The 27243-nt window shown below is 40.9% G+C and overlaps 1 protein-coding gene across 1 annotated transcript; it reads left to right on the top strand.

Annotated features, from left to right (window-relative positions):
- Window positions 1-2095: 2095 nt before the first annotated feature.
- LOC148342361 (uncharacterized) lies at window positions 2096-21848 on the top strand. The gene is made up of 4 exons (XM_088288155.1): window positions 2096-2213; window positions 14378-15060; window positions 19224-20540; window positions 21822-21848. The coding sequence occupies exons 1-4, from the start codon at window positions 2096-2098 to the stop codon at window positions 21846-21848; spliced, it is 2145 nt and encodes a 714-aa protein (XP_088144281.1).
- Window positions 21849-27243: the final 5395 nt, after the last annotated feature.

The raw sequence follows: 27243 nt of genomic DNA, 5'->3' as shown, positions 1-27243 counted from the left end.
AGTTACTCCTTTTTTCTACGCGGCTGCTGCAACATCATGGAGGAGCTGGAGTATGTGCAGGAACTGGACATGCCTGCGAACTTGAGGGCAATCTTGGCCAAGTTGCCCTATAAATTACGAGAACATTGGCGTGGCAAGGCCTATGACATCATGGAATCAACAGGATACAGAGCTGGATTTGCTGACTTGGTACAGTTCATAGAGCGGCACGTAAGAATTCTTTCGGACCCCTTCTTTGGAGATCTGCATGATTACAGCCCTAACTCAACATAAATAGGTCAAGGCAGGTCATATGCGGGCAGTAGAGTGAAGGGGAACGTGGTGGCCAGTACCGTGACTGGGACAGACCCTCCCAAGGTTAAGCAGCCACACTCCTTCGAAGACTATGAAAATGGCCGTTGTATTTTTTGCTCACTGGAACATTTGCTGGAAAATTGTAAGCAGTTTGGAAGAAAGAAACACATGGACAAGCTGTTTATTTAGAAGAAAAGAGGTTTATGTTTTGGCTGCCTTCGTCATGGACATGTTAGCCGTGACTGTGATATGAGATTGAAATGCGACATTTGCAAGCAAAATCATCCAACAGTGTTGCACATAAATAGACAGGCAACTGCTCCTCAACAAGAGTTGGAAACACCAGAGCTTATTCCCATTTCTCACACAACTTGTGGACATACAGGGGCCGGCAATTGTCGCACCATGTTGTCAGTGCTGCCCGTTAAAGTAAAAGCTGCCAAAGGTGACTGTGTGATCTTAACATATGCATTCTTGGATCCAGGCAGCACCGGAACATTTTGTTCTGAACAACTGATGAATCGCTTGAACCTCTCTGGAAAGAGAACCCAAGTCCTGATACGAACAATGGGTCAAACAAAGATGAGACATGCCTTTTCACTTTTTAATCTCGAGGTGGCCGGCCTGGAAAGCTCTCAGTTCCATCCACTGCCGGAAGTGCTTACACAGGCGCAAATGCCAGTCACTACAGACGATATGGTAACATCTCAAGACCTCCTTAAATGGCCGTATTTGTCAGGTATACAGGTACCGTCCATTCAAGCCAAGGTTGACCTGTTGATCGGGATCAATGCACCCAAGCTATTGGAGCCATGGGAAGTTATTAATAGTCAAGATAATGGTCCGTATGATGTCAAAACTGCGCTCGGCTGGGTGGTTAATGGCCCATTGGATGGGAATAGTAGGATGGAAGCCTCTGTCGTATCTGTGAATAGAATTGGTGTCAGCAGGCTGGAGGAGCTGCTAATGAACCAGTATAATCATGATTTCTGCGAGACATGGACACATGGAAAGCCAGGAAATGTCAAGAGAAGACCAGCAGTCTCGCAATATAATGGAAACATCTGCCAAGTTACAGGATGGAAAGTATACTATAAACTTACCTTTCAAGAAGAAAGATGTCTTCTTACCAAACAATTTTGCTGTGGCCCAACAACGGTTACAAGAACAAGTACCTGATGATCAAAGAGACCTTGATTCAGGAAGAGTTTGGGATATTTCCCATCATGGTGTCCATCATCCCAGAATGGGAACACTGCGTGTCGTGTCTGACTACGGTGCCACGTTTAAAGGCTTGTCCCTGAATACGGAGCTGCTGCAAGGGTCCCTTCTCACAAGCACGTTGATGGGCGTCCTCATGAGGTTTAGACAACAGCCAACAGCCTTCATGGGAGACATTCAAGCTATGTTCCATCAAGTCTGTGTGCCAGAGGAGGATCGGGACTTTCTACGTTTTTTGTGGTGGCCTAATGGAGACACAACACAACAACCAGTGCCTTACAGAATGATGGTGCATTTATTTGGAGCCATCTCATCACCAAGTTGCGCAGCTTATGCTCTGAGAAGAATGGCTCAAGACAATCAGTCTAAGTGCCTACCGGTGGTTATAGAAGCTGTTCAACAGAACTTTTATGTTGATGATTGTATGAAGAGCACAGCCACTGTCACCGAAGCTATCCAGCTGATACAGGGCCTCATTGGTCTCTGTCAACAAGGAGGCTTTGCTTTGGAAAAGTGGATTTGCAACAGTCATGTTGTTTTGCAAGCCATCTCTGAAGAATGGAGAGCCAAAGAGCTGAAGATGTTGGATTTGGACCATGACAAGCTTCTAGGAGAAAGAGCGCTTGGTCTTCAGTGGTGTGTGAAGACGGATGATTTTGTCTTTGGATTGGAAATAAAGCAGAGGGCTCTGACCAGACGTGGGATGCTATCAGTCAACAGTTCTGTTTACGACCTATTGGGTTTCCTGGCGCCAGTGACCCTTCAGGCCAAAATAATGCAACAGGAGCTGTGTAGAAGGGGCTGCAGTTAGGATGATCCTTTGCCACAAGACATTTTAAAGCGATGGAGAAGGTGGTTGGAGGACTTGGGCCAGCTAGCTACATTTAAAGTTGACCGGTGTATTAGACCAGCTGGGTTTGGAGCTGTAAAGCAGGCACAATTACATAATTTTTCTGACGCCAGCGAAGGAGGCTATGGAACTGTCACATATGTTCGTTTAGTGAGTGACGAAAACCAAATTCACATCTCTTTTCTCCTTGGTAGTGATTGGTCCAGCGACACTGAGGAGTCGATGCGCGCGCCGAGCTTCCAGGGCAAACCCCGTGTCGGTGCGCGTACCGCTTTAAGAAAGTCACGTGACCACTGCCGGAATGGTGTCGACACAGCGGTCGCGCGCCAAACTGTGTTCATAAGGAAGCGCTTCTGTCAACAGGATGGACGCTCAAAACAAGCATCGAGTTATTGGCGCGTTACTTTGCATTAAATATCCGCAAGATGGCAGACGTCACTGTTGATGCGCACTCAGAGGTGCAGCGCTATACGTCAGCAGGACACGTTGCACGTACGGAAGACCCGCTCTTATACTGGAAGTCCATGGAGGCAACGTTCCCTCACCTATTTATATTAGCCACACAGGCGTTGTGCACACCGGCCTCTTCAGTGCCTTGTGAGAGGATTTTCTCAAAGGCGGGGGAAATTGCCTCAAAAAAAGAAATAGACTGAATAACAAAACGCTGGAGAAACTAATTTTTTGGAATAAAAATCTTTAATTACAATGAGTCCATTGTCATTCACAACACTTTTACTTGGGCATTCAGACAGATGTTCTCTTAATTTATCAACTGCGTCTCGAATATCAAAGATTTTTTTTATGAAATTGCGTGTATGTAAAAATAATGTGAAAGCAAATGCCTAATCAGAATCAGAAATCGCTTTGTTATTGTACTCAAGTGTGCAACGAGATTAGAGAGCTCCCCTCTCCAGTGCAATACAACAATAATTCAGTTAAATATATAAATTAGATAAGAGAATAATTAGTGCGATGGAAAGTAATACGAAATAGGATATATAAAAACACATTACGTCGCTAATCAATGGAATTGGATAAAATTAGTTTGACAGATCAGTGTCAGATGACCCTGTCAAATGTTTCCTGCAAGTCCACCAGGTGTCAGTATTCAGCAACACAGTGTCAACACAGTGTCAACACAGTGTCAATACATTGTGTCACTGTGTCGAAACGATACAGGATGCCTCATCTACCCATCACTACTTGATAGAGCTCAACCTAGAAAGTGTTTTTAGCAAGTCAGAAATTTATTCAGAAAGTGAAATATTAAATGTATGTGAGGGGATATTCGAAGAGTTTGAGTTTTGTTAAATGGACCATACATATACGAGCCAGCCAAACACAGCGAGAAAACCAGCGCTGACTCCAGTCGCCATCAAGTTTCCAACTCCTGACATTCCAAAACCTTTGAGAGAAACTGAGACTGCTTGCCTTTCTCTTTCTGGTTCTTTTTCGAGTTCAGTTTTTCACCTTTTCACAGCGTAATGAAGGCCAGTTGAGCAAGTGGAACAAGTGATTTTATTGATGATTGTGGAAGGCACCGATTTCATAAGCACCGTTTCTTCTCACACCTTTTCCATTAAGTACGATTAAAAAGACAACTGAAAAGCATAACGTTAACAAATGTTGTTCTAGGCAAAGGCAATTAATTTCATTTATAATGTTTGATGTTAACGCACAAAAAACTCATCCTCACTCAGACACAATGGTTCTTCTGGCACTGATCACATTGGCTTTGTGTCAATAAAAGATCTTTGCAAAATTCAATTTCATCATATTTTATTGAAAATCACATTCACATCTTACCACAAAGAGTCGGTTCCTTCAGTTTTTTTTGTCATTTTTTAAGCTTCAAGCATCGCTGCTTTTGTCACCAACACAATTGTGTCTCTCAGCACTATGTTTAGTGGAGAATGTTTTAGCACAAACGCTGCAACTGAATGGCTTGTCTCGACTGTGTGTTCTTGTATGGCTTGTAAAATTCGACTTTTGAGAGAAACTCTTGCCACAAACTGAGCATGAAAAAGGTTTTTCTCCACTGTGTGTTCTTGTGTGCATTTGTAAATGTGACTTTACAGAGAAGCGTCTACCACAAACTGAGCAGGAAAAAGGTTTTTCTCTAGTGTGCTTTCTTGTGTGGCTTATTAAACTTGCCTTTATAGAAAAGCTTTCACCACAAACCAAGCAGGAAAAGGGTTTTTCTCCAGTATGTGTTGTTGTGTGTTTTGTTAAACTTGACTTATCAGAGAAACTTTTGCCACAAACTGAGCACAAAAAGGGTTTTTCTCCACTGTGTGTTTTTGTGTGGCTTGTTAACGTTGACTTGACAGAGAAGCATTTTCCACAAACTGAGCAGGAAAAAGGTTTTTCTCCACTGTGTGTTCTTGTGTGGCTTGTTAACGTTGAGTTTTGAGAGAAGCTTTTACCACAAACTGAGCAGGAAAAAGGTTTTTCTCCACTGTGAGTTCTTGTGTGGCTTGTTAACGTTGACTTTACAGAGAAGCATTTTCCACAAACTGAGCAGGAAAAAGGTTTTTCTCCACTGTGTATTCTTCTATGTTTTGTTAAAGTTGATTTTAGAGAGAATCCTTTGCCACAAACTGAGCAGGCGAAGGTTTTTTCTCCACAGTGCATTCTTATATGTTCTTTTAAACTTGACTTTTGAGAGAAACTCTTGCCACAAACTGAGCATGAAAAAGGTTTTTCTCCAGTGTGTGTTTTTATGTGACTTGTTAAATTTGACTTTAAAGAAAATCTTTTGCCACAAACTGAGCAGGAAACGTTTTTTTCTCCAGTGTGTGTTTTTATGTGACTTGTTAAATTTGACTTTAAAGAAAAGCTTTTGCCACAAACTGAGCAGGAAAAGTTTTTTTCTCCACTGTGTGTTTTTATGTGACTTGTAACATTTGACTTTCCAGAAAAGCTTTTGCCACAAACTGAGCAGGAGAAAGATTTTTCGCCACTGTGTGTTCTTGTGTGTTCTGTTAAACTTGCCTTTTGAGAGAAGCATTTTCCACAAACTGAGCATGAAAAAGGTTTTTCTCCAGTGTGTAATCGTGTATGTGTTTTTAAATTTGACTTTAAAGAAAAGCTTTTGCCACAAACTGAGCAGCAAAAATATGTTTCTCCACTGTGTGTTCTTGTGTGAATTGTCAAATGAAACTTTCGAGAGAAAATTTTGCCACAAATTGAGCAAAAAAGAGGTTTTTCTTGACCGTGGTTTCTTGTGTGTCGTTTTAAAGACAACTTTGAGGTTAATGAGTCAGTGTGACATGCCCTTCCAGTTTTGGCTTGCCCATCATCTTCATCATCATCATCGTCATGAGTGTCTGATAATGTGTCCTCATTTTGTGCTTGTGATGGCCCCCAGTGGTCTTCATCAACTTCTGTTGCCACGTGACGACTTGAACTGCTGCTTGGAGGCTCCGCCCCTCTGTTGTCCTCACTCTCATCCTTGTTTTCATCTTCACTCTTTATAGGGACAACGTTCACTGGTGACTTGTTGATCTCCTCCTCCTCCTCCTCCTCCTCCTTTTTGATGTGAGTCCAGTCTGGCTCCTCTTTCACAGAAAGGAGATCGTTTTCACTGACGTCTGTAGGACACAGAAAGACAAATTTGGTTTGGTCAAGTCAAAGCTCAGGCGGCAACTTTGTCTGATATTGTTTCTACCATGCTACCTTGACTTGTGCCTGCCGCACACGGAGCAATGCGTGCGACCCCAATTTGGACCGGACCATGGGGGTATTTCACAAAATTACGTCCGATGATGTAAACCTCCCTTTGGCAGCACAGCTGTGATAAACGAGCATTTAAAAAGGAAGCACGTGTCGGCTGATGCCCTATTTCATTCCTGACTTAGTCACAGACGTTTCTGGAAGCGAGCTGAAGTTAGCACACACAGGCTATTGTGTGCGTCTGATGGAACACCTGTTGTGGGACCCCAACATATTGATGCAGACCACTGGGGGCCATCGCAACATAATGACATTGATAAAATAGGAATCCTTCAAGTAAAATATGTTTACAAGTATTTCATTTTGCATTTATAGATAATTTCATCGTGGGTACTTTTTGCTTCCATTATAATCTGGATCCCTAAAAGAATTAAAGGGGCCCTGGAATCAGAGTGGCTATTTATTGCATGATTTACGTTTGGGTTTTTTTTTATACCCAAAATGACATTTAGCCTGCTAGTATGTTCCGACATTCCCCTTTTTATATTTATAAAATTTCTGTTTCTAAATAAATTTTAAAACAAAATTACGTTTGAAGAGTAAAAGTTCTTACACATAAGCATTAAGCAACAACACTTTCACTCTGACTTTCGTGTTGACATATTTGAATAATGACTGTATATTTTAAAGTTATCCAATACATATTCAAATTAGACTAAGATACACCATAATATTTTAAGAGTTCGCTGAATTATTTTGGAACTGCAATGATGCTTAACAGCCAAAGGGTGTCAGTAATGAGTAACAAAGTAACACAAGACATCCCACTGATACATCATCAATGTCATTTGGATAAATTACCAGGAACTATGAGTTGTGGGGGAGATGCAAACCACCTGGGCCACAGGAACTTTATTACCAGGAACTAAATGTTCCTGGACTTGTTGGTAGAAAGGGGGGTTGTGACGTTCTCCCTTTTTAAGCCCGTTGTAAGCCAAAGATGCAGATGCATTCCTTGCAGCATGCGCTTGTTCACTGATGAGATCCGTGCAACCCTGGATGGATGCATTCAATGTATTTTAAATGTTTGGATGAGGTGAAACTACGCACACGTGCACAAAACAGTGCAGAGCTTCCTGGTCTCACAGTAGATGGAGGTGAGACCACAGCGCTCTGCTTGCATTCTTCCTGCTGGGCCCAATCTTCAACAATTTCACCTCTGCATGATCATTGTTGACATGTCCTATTCACACCTAAAAATCCTCACATGCAAAAAACAATTACGAGAACAAAATACTGCACCTATCTCCCCCCTTTGACACATGCCTCACATGTGTCAACATAAATAACAATAAAAACAAACGAAGCAGCAACCCCCCTTATTAGGCCTAACTTCCACGTACTTTCATCTCATCTCTTCACAAACCCCTGCGTACATCTTGTGCCAATACGGGGCGGACCGCAGCCAGGTTTTTGATTTTGCGTGGCCTTGACCAGACCGTCTCTGTGTGCCCTGCGATTGGCTGGCAACCAGTTCAGGGTGTCCCCCCGCATACTGCCAAAGACAGTTGGAATAGCCTCCAGGATGCCTGCAACCCTCGTGAAGAGAGGCATATCAAATGGTCATCCAACAGCTTCCGACACGTCACAGCCTGAGCAATCCTCCCATCCAGTCTGCCTGTTGTACTTCTGAAGGAAATCGAGGAGTGCTTTCTTCATTTGCAACTGGCAAATCTGGCCAGTTTACAACACTTAACTGGCTGAAGTTCTTCAGTCCAAGTGTGTCCACACACTCAATTCGGTCCAGGTGTCGCAATAATGATATTAAGCCTACATGCAAAGAAAGTCAAAAAGCCACAAAGTAACCGACTGAGGATCAAACAATCAACAAAATTACACATAGAAATAGAATTCCAATTATAAAACAACTGACACAATTTACTGAGGACAGCATAAATATTACATAAGGACTGCACTATTACAGTATGTAAAGTTCTATGATACAGTAGTATTACTTTGTGAAATTTATTTGTTATAGTATTAGCACTTAAATAAATATGTAAATGTGTGTTTGTGACTGTTTGCATATGCATTAATTTGATTACTGCATTTATCAAAGCAGGTGCTTAGAGGGGGGGTACTTATTGTGGCAGGGGCTGCCAGGATAGGTCCCCCCTGGTAACTTTGCTTAGAAAAGTGGGATCCTGCTCAAACTTGCCACACATACTCAAAATGATCCAATAAGCACACAGAACAAGTCACTTGATGGTTGGGGTCAATATTTTTGTGATTGGAGGGGGGGGGTACTTATTGTGGCAGGGGCTGCCAGAATCAGTCTCCCCTGGTAACTTTGCTTAGAAAAGAGCGATCCTGCTCAAACTTGCCACACATACTCGAAATGATCCAATAAGCACACAGAATAGGTCACTTGATGGTTGGGGTCAATATTTTTGTGAGAAGAGGGGGGTACCTATTCTGGCAGGTGCTGCCAGAATCAGTCCCCCCTGGTAACTATCCTACTGCCTAAGTGGTCAGTGCACCTCGAGTCCGACGCAGAACGCGAGTGACTTTATTTTTTTTTATTCTTTTGCTACTCTTGACGCAGCTATCGGTGGTTATAAAAAAATAAACAAATCAGTCAATTGGAATACAATTACGTGTTCTCTAACAGGATACCACCTATCTGTATGTTGCCACTTAATTTGATCTCGCTGGAAAAACGATATAGCCCACTTCACTAATCCTCTCCCCTTTCCATCGTGTTTTGATCACTGAAATTCCCTTATGGTAGCTTCATTGATTGCAAAATTTCTTTGGTCTAACTAATGCAAATGCAGGGAATTTCCCCCCGATTTCGGAGGAGTCAAACGCTTACTTTACGTGTTAAATTTCCCCATTGTGGGACTAATAAAGGACATCTTTATCTTTAAATTGTAGCGAATGGTGTGCTGAAACCCACACCGACGAAGACTACCACTTTTATGGAAACCCTGGTTTAAATTACAGCAAATCAAACACACAAAATCATACATTCTTCGTGCCTTTCAATGAAAACAAACGTAGTAACATCGCGCCGCCTTCAGTCAATGCGTGCGCGCTCCCGCGACAGGGGATACAGATTTTGGCAAGGGTAAGTACTTTGGCACGACACCGGCAAGTAAAAGGCAATAATTAAAAATAAAACGGCAATACCCTCGAACGCATTTCCCCAAACAACTTAATGTTGTGATGCATATTTCTAATGATAGAAAGTCGTTCTTTACCAAGCAAATGCGAGTAAGACGTGTACAAACCTGCTTCGTGTAGCACAACACGAGGCTGCTTCCAACCTTCGTCCAGCAGTTGAAGATGTTGCTCGTTCTCGTCTTTTATTCCACAAAGTTCCTCTTTGTACTTGGGTGTCGTTCTTGCACACATTTTCAAACGTCAATCTCAACAAATCCGCACTTGACCTCTGCTTGGCGATAACTCGTGAGCTTCTCTTTGTTCGACGAGACGAATGAAAGATGGCGTCGTTTTTTTCCTTCGAGAAAATGGCAGTCTGTTCGGCACGAAAACGGAAGAACAGGACACACCCCGCTGTGATTTGATTGGCTGCTGGCTATGTGGCGCACTGTCACCAACTCACCGACAGATGTCACCATTTGCGATGCAAATCATCGTTATCTTCTTCTAAACATAGAGAAAAACCTAAGATGCACATGAACAAACATTTTAGTTCCCAAATATGAACTTGAGAGATGTATTGAATTTTACTTTTGTTGCTGGTTTTGTTTTCACATCTGACACCATGTTGTTGGTTGGATAGTATTCCAAATGTATTTCCCTATTATTAACAGTTGACATGATAAAGTGATACTTTATGTCAACATATTTGCACCTTTGCAGGGTTTTTCAACAGGTTGCGATGTGATTGCGAATTTTAAATTAAAATATGTCACTCTTTTATTACTTAACTGTTATTGTGTTCGAAAATGATTTCGGTATTTATTTAAAGTACTGTAATATTTCATAATTCGTTTCAGTATTTATTAAACTGCAATAATTCACTCTAAATTTCAAGATTCATTGATCTGTTTTAGGAATAATTTAGTATTCAATGTTTAATAGTTACAGTATTTACTTTTTAAATTTTTGTTTCCCCATTTTGTTCAATCTTAATCTTATGGAAAATTATTTTGCAAGCACCAACACAAGGTTTTTAAAGATAACGATAAAGATGTCTTTTAATAGTCCCACAATGGGGAAATTTGCAGTGTGACAGCAGCAAACATATAGATCACACCGAGGCGGCGGTGCAATGTGGCCGTTAATGTATAACATTAGCAGCAGACATTCAGAAAAAGCAAACCTATGCGAATATACACAGTATATACGTAAATACACAAGTCCCCATGTGTATATACACACTTGCATCCCACAACATTTACAAGTGTAAGGAAACACTCCGAATGTCTGTCTTTGGTACAGAGGGAAAATTACTAAAACGCTGCAATGATAAAAAAATACTGCTGTCATAACCCGTGTCGGTCATGTCAGTGTTTTTGTTCTTATTTTCTTCACCTTCCTGCCATGTGCTCATTCTGTTTATTTAGTCAGCTGAGTGGGGCGTTCCCTCCAGCACTCGTTCCCCACCAGCCACGCACCTGTTCCCCGTTACCCTCACACACCTGATGCCCATCTGCTCCCCTAATTACTGGACTATTTGAACACCTCACTCCGCCAACTCATTGGCGGTGCATTGCTCCGTTACGGACTGTCACGACCGCTCTCTGATCTCGTGCATTCTCTTGTCCGCGTCCCCACTCTCGTCCCCACTCTCGTCCCCACTCTCGTCCCCACTCTCGTCCCCACTCTCGTCCCCACTCTCGTCCCCACTCTCGTCCCCACTCTCGTCCCCTAGCATTTGTCCCTGTTAGTGATGGGTAGATGAGGCATCCTGTATCGCTTTGACACAGTGACACACTGTATTGACACCGTGTTGACACTGTGTTGCTGAATACTGACACCTGGTGGACTTGCAGGAAAAATTTGACAGGGTCATCAGACTCTGATCTGTCAAACTAATTTTATCCAATTCCATTGATTAGGCATTTGCATTCACATTATTTTTACATATACGTACTTTCATAAAAAAATCTTTGATATTTGAGACGCAGTTGATAAATTAAGTGAACATCTGTCTGAATGCTCAAGTAAAAGTGTTGTGAATGACAATGGACTCATTGTAATTAAAGATTTTTATTCAAAAAAATTAGTTTCTCCAGCGTTTTGTTATTCAGTCTATTTATATCTTTTTTTTTTGGCAATTTCCCCCGCCTTTGAGAAGATCCTCCCACAAGGCACTGAAGAGGCCGGTGTGCACAACGCCTGTGTGGCTAATTGAAATACATGAGGGAACGTTGCCTCCATGAACTTCCAGTATAAGAGCGGGTCTTCCGTACGTGCAACGTGTCCTGCTGACATATAGCGCTGCACCTCTGAGTGCGCACAAGGCAGAAAACTTGCGTAAGTTTGGCTTTTAAAGGTTGATTTACTAACTACTTCTCATTTCCACGGTGACTCAACTCCAACAATACTAAAGCTGTTGCTTTGTTATTCATATAGAGTTTTTGTTTAAAATCCCCCTGGCTCTTTTTATTGTCTTTTCTATATTATGAAAGTATTAATAACTGTTTGTTAATGTTAATAAAGTTTTTGACAAAAAACGTATTAGTAAATATTTATCATGTCACTGATGGTGTAGTGGTACACTCGCCTGAGTTGTGTGCAGGCAACGTGGGTTCAGTTCCCTCTCAGTGACGGTGTCTATGTCTGCCCTGTTACTGGCTGGGGACCAGTTCAGGGTGTCGTGTGCCTTTCGCCCGTAGTCAGCTGGGATCGGCTCCAGTACCCTCCCGCGACCCTGTTCAGGTTAAGCCGTGTGGATAATGACATGACAAATATTTGTCATCTCATCAATATTTGCACAACAGAGTACTGAGTTTCGAGATCCTCACTATAATAGTTCTCAAAATTATATTTCTTATCAATTTAGGTTAGTTAATGGATATTTTATTGACAATCTAATATCAATCTACAAAGACAGAAAAACAATTGGTGGTGGGGGGGGCGCGAATCTTTTTCTTCTTGGTAGGGGCGGGCGTGAAATAATTGAGAGGCACTGCGAGTATATGCAGACATTATATTCATACAATCTTGCAGCCCGAGTGAACCACAGCATCGTTGCTTCGTTCGGTCGGAGAAACGTAAACGTCCCACTGCTGGAGCAGCAGCGGCTTCTCGGGGCATAAGCGGAAGTGACGCGAGAGATGACTCGCCAATGTGGCGTTAATTTAATTATTATTTTATTTATTTTTTATCAACCGAATTAAAATATTATATAAAATAAATATTAAAATAGAACATCCAGGTGTAAATAAAACCCACTGAGGCAAATAAATATATATGGAAAATACGCGCTTAAAGCATGACGTCATAAGCAAGCGCGCAGCTTCCGAAGGACCTCGACCACCTCCACCGACCCGTCCACACCGGAACAAAAACACCCACCGCTAAATTCTTCTGATTTAGTGTGGAACTGACTGTAATTTTCTCAAAGGATGTCCAGTGCTACTCTAAAGGACTACGACATAATTCATTAAGTCTTTGTGTCCCGATAACCTCATCTTCGCGCGTTGATGCTTTTCGGCGTAGTTAGCTTAGCTTGTTAGCTAGCTAGCTGCTAACAAAAAGAGGCACATGACTCATCGCCAAGCAGAGATCAAGTGCGGATTTTTGGGAATTATCATTTGAATATGTGTGAAAGAACGACACCCATGTACAAAGTGGACCTTTGTGGAATAAAAGAAGAGAACGAGCAACATCTTCAACTGCTGGACGAAGTTTGCAACCAGCCTCGTGTTGTGCCACTCAAAGCAGGTTTGTAGACGTCTTACTCTCATTTGCTTTGTAAAGAACGACTTTCTATCGTTAAAAATATACATAACAACATTAAGTTTTTGGGGGAAATCGTTCACGGTTATTGCCGTTTTATTTTTAAATATTGCCTTTTACTTGTCGGTTTGCTGAACATTTGTTTATGCCAAATGAAATCAGTGCACAAAATAAATGCCAAAGAATAACCAATAGTGGGGGGTCAACTCCATGTTTTTTCCAGTATAAAATTTTTACTGATTATTTAACAGTTTACATTTTACTTATTTTATATCTTTTTCAAGCAATTCTTGACGGAAGCAATTCTGCCTGACTCTAAAAAATGTGCACACTGCGGCGAAAACATCAATGGCGGTTGATCAATTTTAGTGGATAAAACACCAAATATTAAGTTTAAAAAAAAAATCAAGTACGTATTGGTCTTATTTATTAATGAACTTTGTACTGGCTTGGTCGGGTGAGAGTCAATGAACCTCGGGTGGCCCTGCACAGTTTTGTGCACGTGTGCATAGTTTCACCTCATCCAAACATTTAAAATACATTGAATGCATCCATCCAGGGTTGGTCGGATCTCATCAGTGAACAAGCGCATGCTGCAAGGAATGGATCTGCATCTTTGGCTTACTATGAAATTAAAAAGGGAGAACGTCACAACCCCCTTTTCCACCAACAAGTCCAGGAACATTTAGTTCTATCTCTAAATGCAAAAAGACATACTTGTAAACATATTTCACTTGAAGGATTCCTATTCTATCAATGACATTATGTTGCGATGGCCCCCATCAATAAGTTAGGGTCCCACAACAGGTGTTCCATCAGACGCACACAATAGCCTGCGTGTGCTAACTTCAGCTCGCTTCCAGAAACGTCTGTGACCATGTCAGGAATGAAATCGGGCATCAAAAGGGAGGTTTACATCGTAGGACGTAATTTTGTGAAATGTCCCCATGGTCCGGTCAAAGTTGGGGTCGCACGCATTGCTCCGTGTGCGGCAGGCGCAAGTCAAGGTAGCACTGTTGAAACAATATAAGACAAAGTCACCGCCTGAGCTTTGACTTGACCAAACCAAATTTGTCTTTTTGTGTCCTACAGACGTCAGTGAAAACAATCTCCGTTCTGTGAAAGAGGAGCCAGACTTGACTCATATCAAAAAGGAGGAGGAGGAGGAGGAGATCAACAAGTCACCAGTGAACGTTGTCCCTAAAAAGACTGAAGATGAAAACAAGGATGAGAGTGAGGACAACAGAGGGGCGGAGCCTCCAAGCAGCAGCTCAAGTCATCACGTGACAACAGAAGGTGATGAAGACCACTGGGGGCCATCACAAGCACATCATGAGGACACATTATCAGACGCTCATGACGATGATACTAATGATGATGATGATGATGGGCAAACCAAAGGTGAAAGGGCATGTCACACTGACTCATTAACTTCAAAGCTGTCGTTAAAACCGCACACGAGAACACACAGTGGAGAAAAACCTTTTTCCTGCTTGGTTTGTGGTAAAAGCTTTTCTCTAAAATCAAATTTAACATACCACACAAGAACACACAGTGGTGAAAAACCCTTTTCGTGCTCAGATTGTGGTAAAAGCTTCTCTCGAAAGACTCATTTAGTAAGACACACAAGAACACACAGTGGAGAAAAACCTTTTTCTTGCTCAATTTGTGGCAAGAGTTTCTCTCAAAATTCTCATTTAACAATCCACACAAGAACACACAGTGGTGAAAAACCCTTTTCGTGCTCAGATTGTGGTAAAAGCTTCTCCCATAATTCTAATTTCACAAGGCACGCAAGAACACACAGTGGAGAAAAACCTTTTTCCTGCTCAGTTTGTGCCAAGAGTTTCTCTCAAAAGTTGCATTTAACAAACCACATAAGAAAGCACAGTGGTGAAAAACCTTTTTCCTGCTCAGTTTGTGGCAAAAGCTTTAATGTAAAGTCATTTTTAACAAATCACACAAGAACACACACTGGAGAAAAACCTTTTTCCTGCTCAGTTTGTGCCAAGAGTTTCTCTCAAAAGTCGCATTTCACAAGCCACACAAGAACACACAGTGGAGAAAAACCTTTTTCCTGCTCAGTTTGTGCCAAGAGTTTCTCTCAAAAGTCGCATTTCACAAGCCACACAAGAACACACAGTGGAGACAAGCCATTCAGTTGCAGCGTTTGTGCTAAAACATTCTCCACTAAACATAGTGCTGAGAGACACAATTGTGTTGGTGACAAAAGCAGCGATGCTTGAAGCTTAAAAAATGACAAAAAAAACTGAAGGAACCGACTCTTTGTGGTAAGATGTGAATGTGATTTTCAATAAAATATGATGAAATTGAATTTTGCAAAGATCTTTTATTGACACAAAGCCAATGTGATCAGTGCCAGAAGAACCATTGTGTCTGAGTGAGGATGAGTTTTTTGTGCGTTAACATCAAACATTATAAATGAAATTAATTGCCTTTGCCTAGAACAACATTTGTTAACGTTATGCTTTTCAGTTGTCTTTTTAATCGTACTTAATGGAAAAGGTGTGAGAAGAAACGGTGCTTATGAAATCGGTGCCTTCCACAATCATCAATAAAATCACTTGTTCCACTTGCTCAACTGGCCTTCATTACGCTGTGAAAAGGTGAAAAACTGAACTCGAAAAAGAACCAGAAAGAGAAAGGCAAGCAGTCTCAGTTTCTCTCAAAGGTTTTGGAATGTCAGGAGTTGGAAACTTGATGGCGACTGGAGTCAGCGCTGGTTTTCTCGCTGTGTTTGGCTGGCTCGTATATGTATGGTCCATTTAACAAAACTCAAACTCTTCGAATATCCCCTCACATACATTTAATATTTCACTTTCTGAATAAATTTCTGACTTGCTAAAAACACTTTCTAGGTTGAGCTCTATCAAGTAGTGATGGGTAGATGAGGCATCCTGTATCGTTTCGACACAGTGACACAATGTATTGACACTGTGTTGACACTGTGTTGACACTGTGTTGCTGAATACTGACACCTGGTGGACTTGCAGGAAACATTTGACAGGGTCATCTGACACTGATCTGTCAAACTAATTTTATCCAATTCCATTGATTAGCGACGTAATGTGTTTTTATATATCCTATTTCGTATTACTTTCCATCGCACTAATTATTCTCTTATCTAATTTATATATTTAACTGAATTATTGTTGTATTGCACTGGAGAGGGGAGCTCTCTAATCTCGTTGCACACTTGAGTACAATAACAAAGCGATTTCTGATTCTGATTAGGCATTTGCTTTCACATTATTTTTACATACACGCAATTTCATAAAAAAAATCTTTGATATTCGAGACGCAGTTGATAAATTAAGAGAACATCTGTCTGAATGCCCAAGTAAAAGTGTTGTGAATGACAATGGACTCATTGTAATTAAAGATTTTTATTCCAAAAAATTAGTTTCTCCAGCGTTTTGTTATTCAGTCTATTTCTTTTTTTGAGGCAATTTCCCCCGCCTTTGAGAAAATCCTCTCACAAGGCACTGAAGAGGCCGGTGTGCACAACGCCTGTGTGGCTAATATAAATAGGTGAGGGAACGTTGCCTCCATGGACTTCCAGTATAAGAGCGGGTCTTCCGTACGTGCAACGTGTCCTGCTGACGTATAGCGCTGCACCTCTGAGTGCGCATCAACAGTGACGTCTGCCATCTTGCGGATATTTAATGCAAAGTAACGCGCCAATAACTCGATGCTTGTTTTGAGCGTCCATCCTGTTGACAGAAGCGCTTCCTTATGAACACAGTTTGGCGCGCGACCGCTGTGTCGACACCATTCCGGCAGTGGTCACGTGACTTTCTTAAAGCGGTACGCGCACCGACACGGGGTTTGCCCTGGAAGCTCGGCGCGCGCATCGACTCCTCAGTGTCGCTGGACCAATCACTACCAAGGAGAAAAGAGATGTGAATTTGGTTTTCGTCACTCACTAAACGAACATATGTGACAGTTCCATAGCCTCCTTCGCTGGCGTCAGAAAAATTATGTAATTGTGCCTGCTTTACAGCTCCAAACCCAGCTGGTCTAATACACCGGTCAACTTTAAATGTAGCTAGCTGGCCCAAGTCCTCCAACCACCTTCTCCATCGCTTTAAAATGTCTTGTGGCAAAGGATCATCCTAACTGCAGCCCCTTCTACACAGCTCCTGTTGCATTATTTTGGCCTGAAGGGTCACTGGCGCCAGGAAACCCAATAGGTCGTAAACAGAACTGTTGACTGATAGCATCCCACGTCTGGTCAGAGCCCTCTGCTTTATTTCCAATCCAAAGACAAAATCATCCGTCTTCACACACCACTGAAGACCAAGCGCTCTTTCTCCTAGAAGCTTGTCATGGTCCAAATCCAACATCTTCAGCTCTTTGGCTCTCCATTCTTCAGAGATGGCTTGCAAAACAACATGACTGTTGCAAATCCACTTTTCCAAAGCAAAGCCTCCTTGTTGACAGAGACCAATGAGGCCCTGTATCAGCTGGATAGCTTCGGTGACAGTGGCTGTGCTCTTCATACAATCATCAACATAAAAGTTCTGTTGAACAGCTTCTATAACCACCGGTAGGCACTTAGACTGATTGTCTTGAGCCATTCTTCTCAGAGCATAAGCTGCGCAACTTGGTGATGAGATGGCTCCAAATAAATGCACCATCATTCTGTAAGGCACTGGTTGTTGTGTTGTGTCTCCATTAGGCCACCACAAAAAACGTAGAAAGTCCCGATCCTCCTCTGGCACACAGACTTGATGGAACATAGCTTGAATGTCTCCCATGAAGGCTGTTGGCTGTTGTCTAAACCTCATGAGGACGCCCATCAACGTGCTTGTGAGAAGGGACCCTTGCAGCAGCTCCGTATTCAGGGACAAGCCTTTAAACGTGGCACCGTAGTCAGACACGACACGCAGTGTTCCCATTCTGGGATGATGGACACCATGATGGGAAATATCCCAAACTCTTCCTGAATCAAGGTCTCTTTGATCATCAGGTACTTGTTCTTGTAACCGTTGTTGGGCCACAGCAAAATTGTTTGGTAAGAAGACATCTTTCTTCTTGAAAGGTAAGTTTATAGTATACTTTCCATCCTGTAACTTGGCAGATGTTTCCATTATATTGCGAGACTGCTGGTCTTCTCTTGACATTTCCTGGCTTTCCATGTGTCCATGTCTCGCAGAAATCATGATTATACTGGTTCATTAGCAGCTCCTCCAGCCTGCTGACACCAATTCTATTCACAGATACGACAGAGGCTTCCATCCTACTATTCCCATCCAATGGGCCATTAACCACCCAGCCGAGCGCAGTTTTGACATCATACGGACCATTATCTTGACTATTAATAACTTCCCATGGCTCCAATAGCTTGGGTGCATTGATCCCGATCAACAGGTCAACCTTGGCTTGAATGGACGGTACCTGTATACCTGACAAATACGGCCATTTAAGGAGGTCTTGAGATGTTACCATATCGTCTGTAGTGACTGGCATTTGCGCCTGTGTAAGCACTTCCGGCAGTGGATGGAACTGAGAGCTTTCCAGGCCGGCCACCTCGAGATTAAAAAGTGAAAAGGCATGTCTCATCTTTGTTTGACCCATTGTTCGTATCAGGACTTGGGTTCTCTTTCCAGAGAGGTTCAAGCGATTCATCAGTTGTTCAGAACACGTGCTTCCTTTTTAAATGCTCGTTTATCACAGCTGTGCTGCCAAAGGGAGGTTTACATCATCGGACGTAATTTCGTGAAATACCCCCATGGTCCGGTCCAAATTGGGGTCGCACGCATTGCTCCGTGTGCGGCAGGCACAAGTCAAGGTAGCATGGTAGAAACAATATCAGACAAAGTTGCCGCCTGAGCTTTGACTTGACCAAACCAAATTTGTCTTTCTGTGTCCTACAGACGTCAGTGAAAACGATCTCCTTTCTGTGAAAGAGGAGCCAGACTGGACTCACATCAAAAAGGAGGAGGAGGAGGAGGAGGAGGAGATCAACAAGTCACCAGTGAACGTTGTCCCTATAAAGAGTGAAGATGAAAACAAGGATGAGAGTGAGGACAACAGAGGGGCGGAGCCTCCAAGCAGCAGTTCAAGTCGTCACGTGGCAACAGAAGTTGATGAAGACCACTGGGGGCCATCACAAGCACAAAATGAGGACACATTATCAGACACTCATGACGATGATGATGATGAAGATGATGGGCAAGCCAAAACTGGAAGGGCATGTCACACTGACTCATTAACCTCAAAGTTGTCTTTAAAACGACACACAAGAAACCACGGTCAAGAAAAACCTCTTTTTTGCTCAATTTGTGGCAAAATTTTCTCTCGAAAGTTTCATTTGACAATTCACACAAGAACACACAGTGGAGAAACATATTTTTGCTGCTCAGTTTGTGGCAAAAGCTTTTCTTTAAAGTCAAATTTAAAAACACATACACGATTACACACTGGAGAAAAACCTTTTTCATGCTCAGTTTGTGGAAAATGCTTCTCTCAAAAGGCAAGTTTAACAGAACACACAAGAACACACAGTGGCGAAAAATCTTTCTCCTGCTCAGTTTGTGGCAAAAGCTTTTCTGGAAAGTCAAATGTTACAAGTCACATAAAAACACACAGTGGAGAAAAAAACTTTTCCTGCTCAGTTTGTGGCAAAAGCTTTTCTTTAAAGTCAAATTTAACAAGTCACATAAAAACACACACTGGAGAAAAAAACGTTTCCTGCTCAGTTTGTGGCAAAAGATTTTCTTTAAAGTCAAATTTAACAAGTCACATAAAAACACACACTGGAGAAAAACCTTTTTCATGCTCAGTTTGTGGCAAGAGTTTCTCTCAAAAGTCAAGTTTAAAAGAACATATAAGAATGCACTGTGGAGAAAAAACCTTCGCCTGCTCAGTTTGTGGCAAAGGATTCTCTCTAAAATCAACTTTAACAAAACATAGAAGAATACACAGTGGAGAAAAACCTTTTTCCTGCTCAGTTTGTGGAAAATGCTTCTCTGTAAAGTCAACGTTAACAAGCCACACAAGAACTCACAGTGGAGAAAAACCTTTTTCCTGCTCAGTTTGTGGTAAAAGCTTCTCTCAAAACTCAACGTTAACAAGCCACACAAGAACACACAGTGGAGAAAAACCTTTTTCCTGCTCAGTTTGTGGAAAATGCTTCTCTGTCAAGTCAACGTTAACAAGCCACACAAAAACACACAGTGGAGAAAAACCCTTTTTGTGCTCAGTTTGTGGCAAAAGTTTCTCTGATAAGTCAAGTTTAACAAAACACACAACAACACATACTGGAGAAAAACCCTTTTCCTGCTTGGTTTGTGGTGAAAGCTTTTCTATAAAGGCAAGTTTAATAAGCCACACAAGAAAGCACACTAGAGAAAAACCTTTTTCCTGCTCAGTTTGTGGTAGACGCTTCTCTGTAAAGTCACATTTACAAATGCACACAAGAACACACAGTGGAGAAAAACCTTTTTCATGCTCAGTTTGTGGCAAGAGTTTCTCTCAAAAGTCGAATTTTACAAGCCATACAAGAACACACAGTCGAGACAAGCCATTCAGTTGCAGCGTTTGTGCTAAAACATTCTCCACTAAACATAGTGCTGAGAGACACAATTGTGTTGGTGACAAAAGCAGCGATGCTTGAAGCTTAAAAAATGACAAAAAAAACTGAAGGAACCGACTCTTTGTGGTAAGATGTAAATGTGATTTTCAATATAATATGATGAAATTGAATTTTGCAAAGCTCTTTTATTGACACAAAGCCAATGTGATCAGTGCCAGAAGAACCATCATGTCTGAGTGATGATTTTTTTTTTGTGTGTTAACATCAAACATGTAAATAAAATTTATTGCCTTTGCCTGGAATAACATTTGTTAACATTATGCTTTTCAGTTGTCTGTTTAATCGTACCTAATGGAAACGGTGTGAGAAGAAACGGTGCTTATGAAATCGGTGCCTTCCACAATCATCAATGAAATCACTTGTTCCACTTGCTCAACTGGCCTTCATTACGCTGTGAAAAGGTGAAAAACTGAACTAGAAGTTGAACTATAAAAAGAACAAGAAAGAGAAACGCAAATAGTCTCAGTTTCTCGCAAAAGTTTTGGAATGTCAGGAGTTGGCAACTTGATGGCGACTGGAGTCAGCGCTGGTTTTCTCGCTGTGTTTGGCTGGCTCGTATATGTATGGTCCATTGAACAAAACTCAAACTCTTCAAATATCCCCTCAGATACATTTAATATTTCGCTTTCTGAATAAATTTCTGACTGGCTAAATACACTTTCTAGGTTGAGCTCTATCAAGTGTTTGGGGTTTGTTGCTAAGCAGAATCTCACTTCGGAAAAACTATCATTTTGTCAAATATACTAAATATTTTTGTTCATTCTAGATTATATTTTTTATACATTGGATTATTTATATAGTGAAATGGGAAAATATTAAAATGTAAAATTGGAAACCAAAATACAGACTTAATGCAATTAATAAGAAATATAGAAACATTTTATAAATATTGAACACATTGAGAAGAGTCCTAATCTTGAAATAAATATTGAAATATAAAAAATACTTATGTATTAAATTAATTCAATAACCCGACCCTGGATGAGCGGCAGAAAATGGCTGGATGGATGGAATAATTTAAATTCCATACATATTCAAATGAACAAATATGTTAGGAAATATTCAAGTGTGAAATAAAAAGGTTTAAATTAATATTGATATAATTTTGCATATTAAAATAATTGAATAAATATTGTATTATTACATAAGCAAGTGTAACCCATGTTTGGCTCAGCCTTTTTTTTATTCCTATTCTTATTTTCTGTTAATGTGATTTTTTCTTAGCGCTGTTACTATTTCCTACGGACCTAGAACGCACCGCAGCGTTGAGATGACGTCTCATCTCGTACGAGAGACGTAGAGAACTTTCTAGCATTTTGTTTCATGCGAGTTGAAGGAGAAAGGCTCTGAATAGACCATACTGGTCCGTTGAACTTTTTTTGTGTGAACTGTGAGCGAATGGAGTTCAAATCCTGTGGTGTTTTCTTGCCAAGGAAATTCGATTTATTTTGAGACTATCGATCCTGGTGAGTTTTTTGTCGAATGTGCCTAATTAACATTCCTGTGTCAATGTATCTCATGATGTTTAACTGAAAAAAACAGTCAGGATGAAGGTTTGTGAACGTTGAGATTGTTATTAGCTAATGGTGAGATATAACTGAAGAAATTAAAGCATTGTAAACTATTTTACTCGCACATGCCTTCCTAGCAAGTGTACTACCTAGTGAGATAAGCTAACAGGCTCACGAAGGACTCCATGTGTGTTAGATACACGTATTTTCTTTTATTCTATTTAATTTTTTTTCACTGGACGATTGTTGCACTGTTGTTTTTGGGGCCACATTGAATGATTGCTCTGCACGTTTCGTGCAGGCTGTTTTTTTCTGGGACTAAAAGAATCGTCTAAAGCTTGAACTGCACCGGCAGTGGATTGGATACTTCCTAGGACGCCGGCGAGTGACGTTGGATTCCCGTGGCCACCTATTTCCCTGGAGGGTGGTAGGACCGTCAAGAGGATTTTTTTTGGACAAATCTTTTTTTCCTTTTTTTTTGTTTTTTCTGAGATCTCAGACATTTTTTTTGTGGGTCAGATCTGACACCAATTTTGACACAAACTAACACGAATATATGTTTAAAGAGAGATTGAATGTTCTGAATATTGGGGAGTTTGGGATATATAAATACAACTGTTCACATATTCCTGTTAATTGTTCTAAGTGTGTCTTGTTTCTATTGGAGGTTTATTATTGCTCTAAGTAGAGTTGCTGCCGCCAATCTCCCTGCGACCCAAGATGGATGAGTCTTGAGTTGAATACTTACGAATAATTGGTACACTAAAAAAAATTCAGATTTATTTTACTTGGCTTGAGTGTGACGCTGCTTAGTTCAATTGTGGTGGTTACAATAGCAACCATCACGGCTGCCTGCGAAGTCGATCAACGCCAGCTGCTCCTCCACACACCGGCTTCCCTGATCGTCCCACGCCGTCTGCCGTGCTCCGTCGTTTCCTCCAACACAGTCTTTGTTTGGGCAGGTTTTTGACAGTGAACTAGCCAGTATACTAGTAGGCCAGTGAGGTATTGACTGTCTGTTTGCTTAGATTGGCTTGGCTTGACGCGCTGGCGGCTTTGCTACCTGTGATTGCTTTGCGATGTTATTCACCACAGAGTCCATGAGTATCTTGTTAAAAGGTTAGGTTTATTTATCAATCATCAATATTAAAATCAATCTAAAACACCATAAAGTTGCACACGCTCCGCCCAAGCGGTCAAAAACCTGTATGCCCTTTAAGTCCGTACCTGGGCATACCTTCTTCCTCTTCCCTTTTATATAATCAGTCAGAGCGCCACACAGTGCTCAACAAAAGTAATACACACACATTTGACCCCTATTTGGCGTCTACACTTATTATTTTTTTATTCCCCAGCCATTATTTTTGTATTTATTCAATTACTTCTTTTTGTATTTATTTAATTACTTCGACTTTTACCTGCTGGTACGCCGTCCGGTGTGCCCTGTGAATGTTATGATCCTCCAGCAGAACTGGAGGATTGAACAGGACTCTCCAAACGCAGACCCGGGAAAAAAGGTGGTGATACAAAGATATTTATTATCACAATATAGTCAGTGTAATCAGCGCGTCTCTCAGCAGCTGACGGCATGGCGCGAGACGATCGCTGGAGGAACGCCCACACAGCTGAAAAAACAAAAACACACGCGGCATGACCGCTTCAGCGCCCCCTTGTGCCGCTCGGCGAAACTACAAAGCTCCCGAATATTTTTTAGACCCGCGAAGCACTGAACCCGCGAAAGGTGAACCGCGAAGTAGCGGGGGTTCACTGTAATCAGTCAGAGCGCCACACAGTGCTCAACAAAGGTCATACACACATACATTTGACCCCTATTTGGCGTCTACACTCACTCAGTGGTGCGTAAGTGTGTTTCTGGATATTATTTGTCCAGCCGTGGTGTCATAAATGATGGTGTTTTGATGGGAATTCATTCAAGAAGGAGAAAGTAGGACTTCACTGAAGGCTCAGGTGTGACATGCACTGAAGTAACTTAAAAATTAAAAGTAAAAAAATTTCGATTGTTGAAGAATGTGCAAGCAAGAACTCAATCTGATCGAAATGTTGTTCTTTGACAAATGTTGAAAATAATGATATTTTCCAGGAGGTATATATTTTTTGTTGCTTATTCATTCAATTCTAAACTTATTTCAATATTTGAGTATTATTTTTCTTTCAACATGTAGTATATTTTGTCTTTGAAGTGTGGGTCCTTGCTGCCTTCCGGAGAGGCAGCCGAGCAAGGCTGGATTGGTGATGGAAAAGAACTGGTTCGAAAAAGATTTTATTCTCGTCACATGCTGATGTCAAAAGAAGTCTCCCCAAAAACATGTGCGTGTGTGCGCTCCGCGCGTGTGCGAGCCCCCTCTCAGACATTCCCTTCTTATAGGGAATGCCCAAATAGGACATGAATATCTAATTTTCCCTTGTTGCATATGCATTCCCATCCCGCTAGTCTTCGGGATTTCCGTCCAAAAGTCCCCCAGAGGGAGAGCAGATGCATCTCCCCGTTGATACGACCAGTCTACTCGTGACCACCTTAAATTACTTCCATACCCTGGAAGGTCACTGACCTGGCGAGAGAATTGCCCCCACCATAAACAATGCTCAGGCCTATTTTCTCTCAGGGCAGTATCTGGTTACATCGGAACTTCAGAACCAAGACTGGTCACTTCTGTGAGCTCCAGTCCCTTCATAGTTTCATAAAGAGAATTACTTCCCAGATCTATATTAGGCCATTTAAAAATACACGACTTTTTTTTCATTTATTTCAATTTATATTTAAGCTTGCTTATGTAATAATACAATATTTATTCAATTATTTTAACATGTAAAATTCTCAACAATTTAAACCTTTTTATTTCACACTTGAATATTTCTTAACAAATTTGTTCATTTGAATATGTATGCAATTTAAATTATTCCATCCCTCCAGGCATTTTCTGCCGCTCATCCGGGGTCGGGTAATTGAATTAATTTAATATATAAGTATTTTTTATATTTCAATATTTATTTCAAGATTAGGACTCTTCTCAATTAGTTCAATATTTATAAAATGTTTCTATATTTCTTATTAATTGCATTAAGTCTGTATGTCGTTGCTAATTTTACATTTTAATATTTCTCGATTTCATTATATAAGCAATCCAAAGTATAAAAAATATAATATAACATGAACAAAAATATTTGGTATATTTGAGAAAATTATAGTTTTTCCAAAGTGAGATTCTGCTTTGCAACAAACCCCAAACACTTGATAGAGCTCAACCTAGAAAGAGGTTTTAGCTAGTCAGAAATTTATTCAGAAAGCGAAATATTAAATGTATGTGAGGGGATATTTGAAGAGTTTGAGTTATGTTCAATGGACCATACATATATGAGCCAACCTAACACAGCGAGAAAACCAGCGCTGACTCCAGTCGCCATCAGATTGCCAACTCCTGACATTCCAAAACCTTTGAGAGAAACTGAGACGATTTGCGTTTCGCTTTCTGGTTCTTTTTATAGTTCAACTTCTAGTTCAGTTTTTCACCTTTTCACGGCGTAATGAAGGCCAGTTGAGCAAGTGGAACAAGTGATTTTATTGATGATTGTGGAAGGCACCGATTTCATAAGCACCGTTTCTTCTCACACCTTTTCCATTAGGTACGATTAAAAAGACAACTGAAAAGCATAACGTTAACAAATGTTGTTCCAGGCAAAGGCAATTAATTTCATTTACATGTTTGATGTAAACACACAAAAAAAAAATCATCATCACTCAGACACAATGGTTCTTCTGGCACTGACCCCATTGGCTTAGTGTCAATAAAAGAGCTTTGCAAAATTCAATATTTCATATTTTATTCAAAATCACATTTACATCTTACCACAAAGAGTCAGTTCCTTCAGTTTTTTGTTTTCTTTTTTTAAGCTTCAAGGATCGCTGCAATTATCACCAGCACAATCGTGTCTCTCAGCACTACGTTTAGTGAAGAATGTTTTAGCATAAACACTGCAACTGAATGGCTTGTCTCCACTGTGTGTTCTTGTGTGGCTTCGTAAATGCGACTTTTGAGAGAAACTCTTGGCACAAACTGAGCAGGAAAAAGGTTTTTCTCCAGTGTGTGTTCTTGTGTGATCTGTTAAAATTGACTTTACATTAAAGCTTTTGCCACAAACTGAGCAGGAAAAAGGTTTTTCACCACTGTGCTTTCTTGTGTGGCTTGTTAAATTTGATTTTAGAGAAAAGCTTTTACCACAAACCAAGCAGGAAAATGGTTTTTCTCCAGTGTGTGTTCTTGTGTGGATTGTTAAATGAGACTTATGCAGGAAGCTTTTGCCACAAACCGAGCAAGAAAAAGGGTTTTCACCACTGTGTGTTCTTGTGTGATATGTTAAACCTGCCTTTTGAGAGAAGCATTTTCCACAAACTGAGCAAGAAAAAGGTTTTTCTCCAGTGTGTGTTTTTGTGTGATCTGTTAAAATTGACTTTACATAAAAGCTTTTGTCACAAACTGAGCAGGAAAAAGATTTTTCTCCACTGTGAATTCTTGTGTGGATTGTTAAATCAAACTTTTGAGAGAAGCTTTTGCCACAAACTGAGCAGGAAAAAGGTTTTTCTCCAGTGTGCGTTCTTGTGTGGATTGTTAAATTTGCGTTTTGAGAGAAACTCTTGCCACAAACTGAGCAGGAAAAAGGTTTTTCTCCACTGTGTGTTCTTGTATGTTCTGTTAAATTTTCCTTTCGAGAGAAGCATTTTCCACAAACTGAGCAGGAAAAAGGTTTATCTCCACTGTGTGTTCTTGTGTGCGTTTTTAAACTTGACTTTTGAGAGAAACTCTTGCCACAAACTGAGCAGGAAAATGGTTTTTCTCCACTATGTGTTGCTGTATGCTTTCTTAAATTAGACTTTCCAGAGAAGCGTTTGCCACAAACTGAGCAGGAAAAAGGTTTTTCTCCAGTGTGTGTTCTTGTGTGTTCTGTTAAATTTCCCTTTTGAGAGAAGCATTTTCCACAAACTGAGCATGAAAAAGGTTTATCTCCACTGTGTGTTCTTGTGTGCGGTTTTAAAGACAACTTTGAAGTTAATGAGTCAGTGTGACATGCCCTTTCACCTTTGGCTTGCCCATCATCATCATCATCGTCGTCATGAGAGT

Source organism: Idiotropiscis lumnitzeri, chromosome 2 (genome assembly GCF_059441095.1).
Source record: "Idiotropiscis lumnitzeri isolate Australia: NSW breed Sydney's pygmy pipehorse chromosome 2, RoL_Ilum_1.0, whole genome shotgun sequence".
NCBI classification, from domain to species: domain Eukaryota; kingdom Metazoa; phylum Chordata; class Actinopteri; order Syngnathiformes; family Syngnathidae; genus Idiotropiscis; species Idiotropiscis lumnitzeri.
This window is presented reverse-complemented; position numbering and strand designations above follow the sequence as displayed.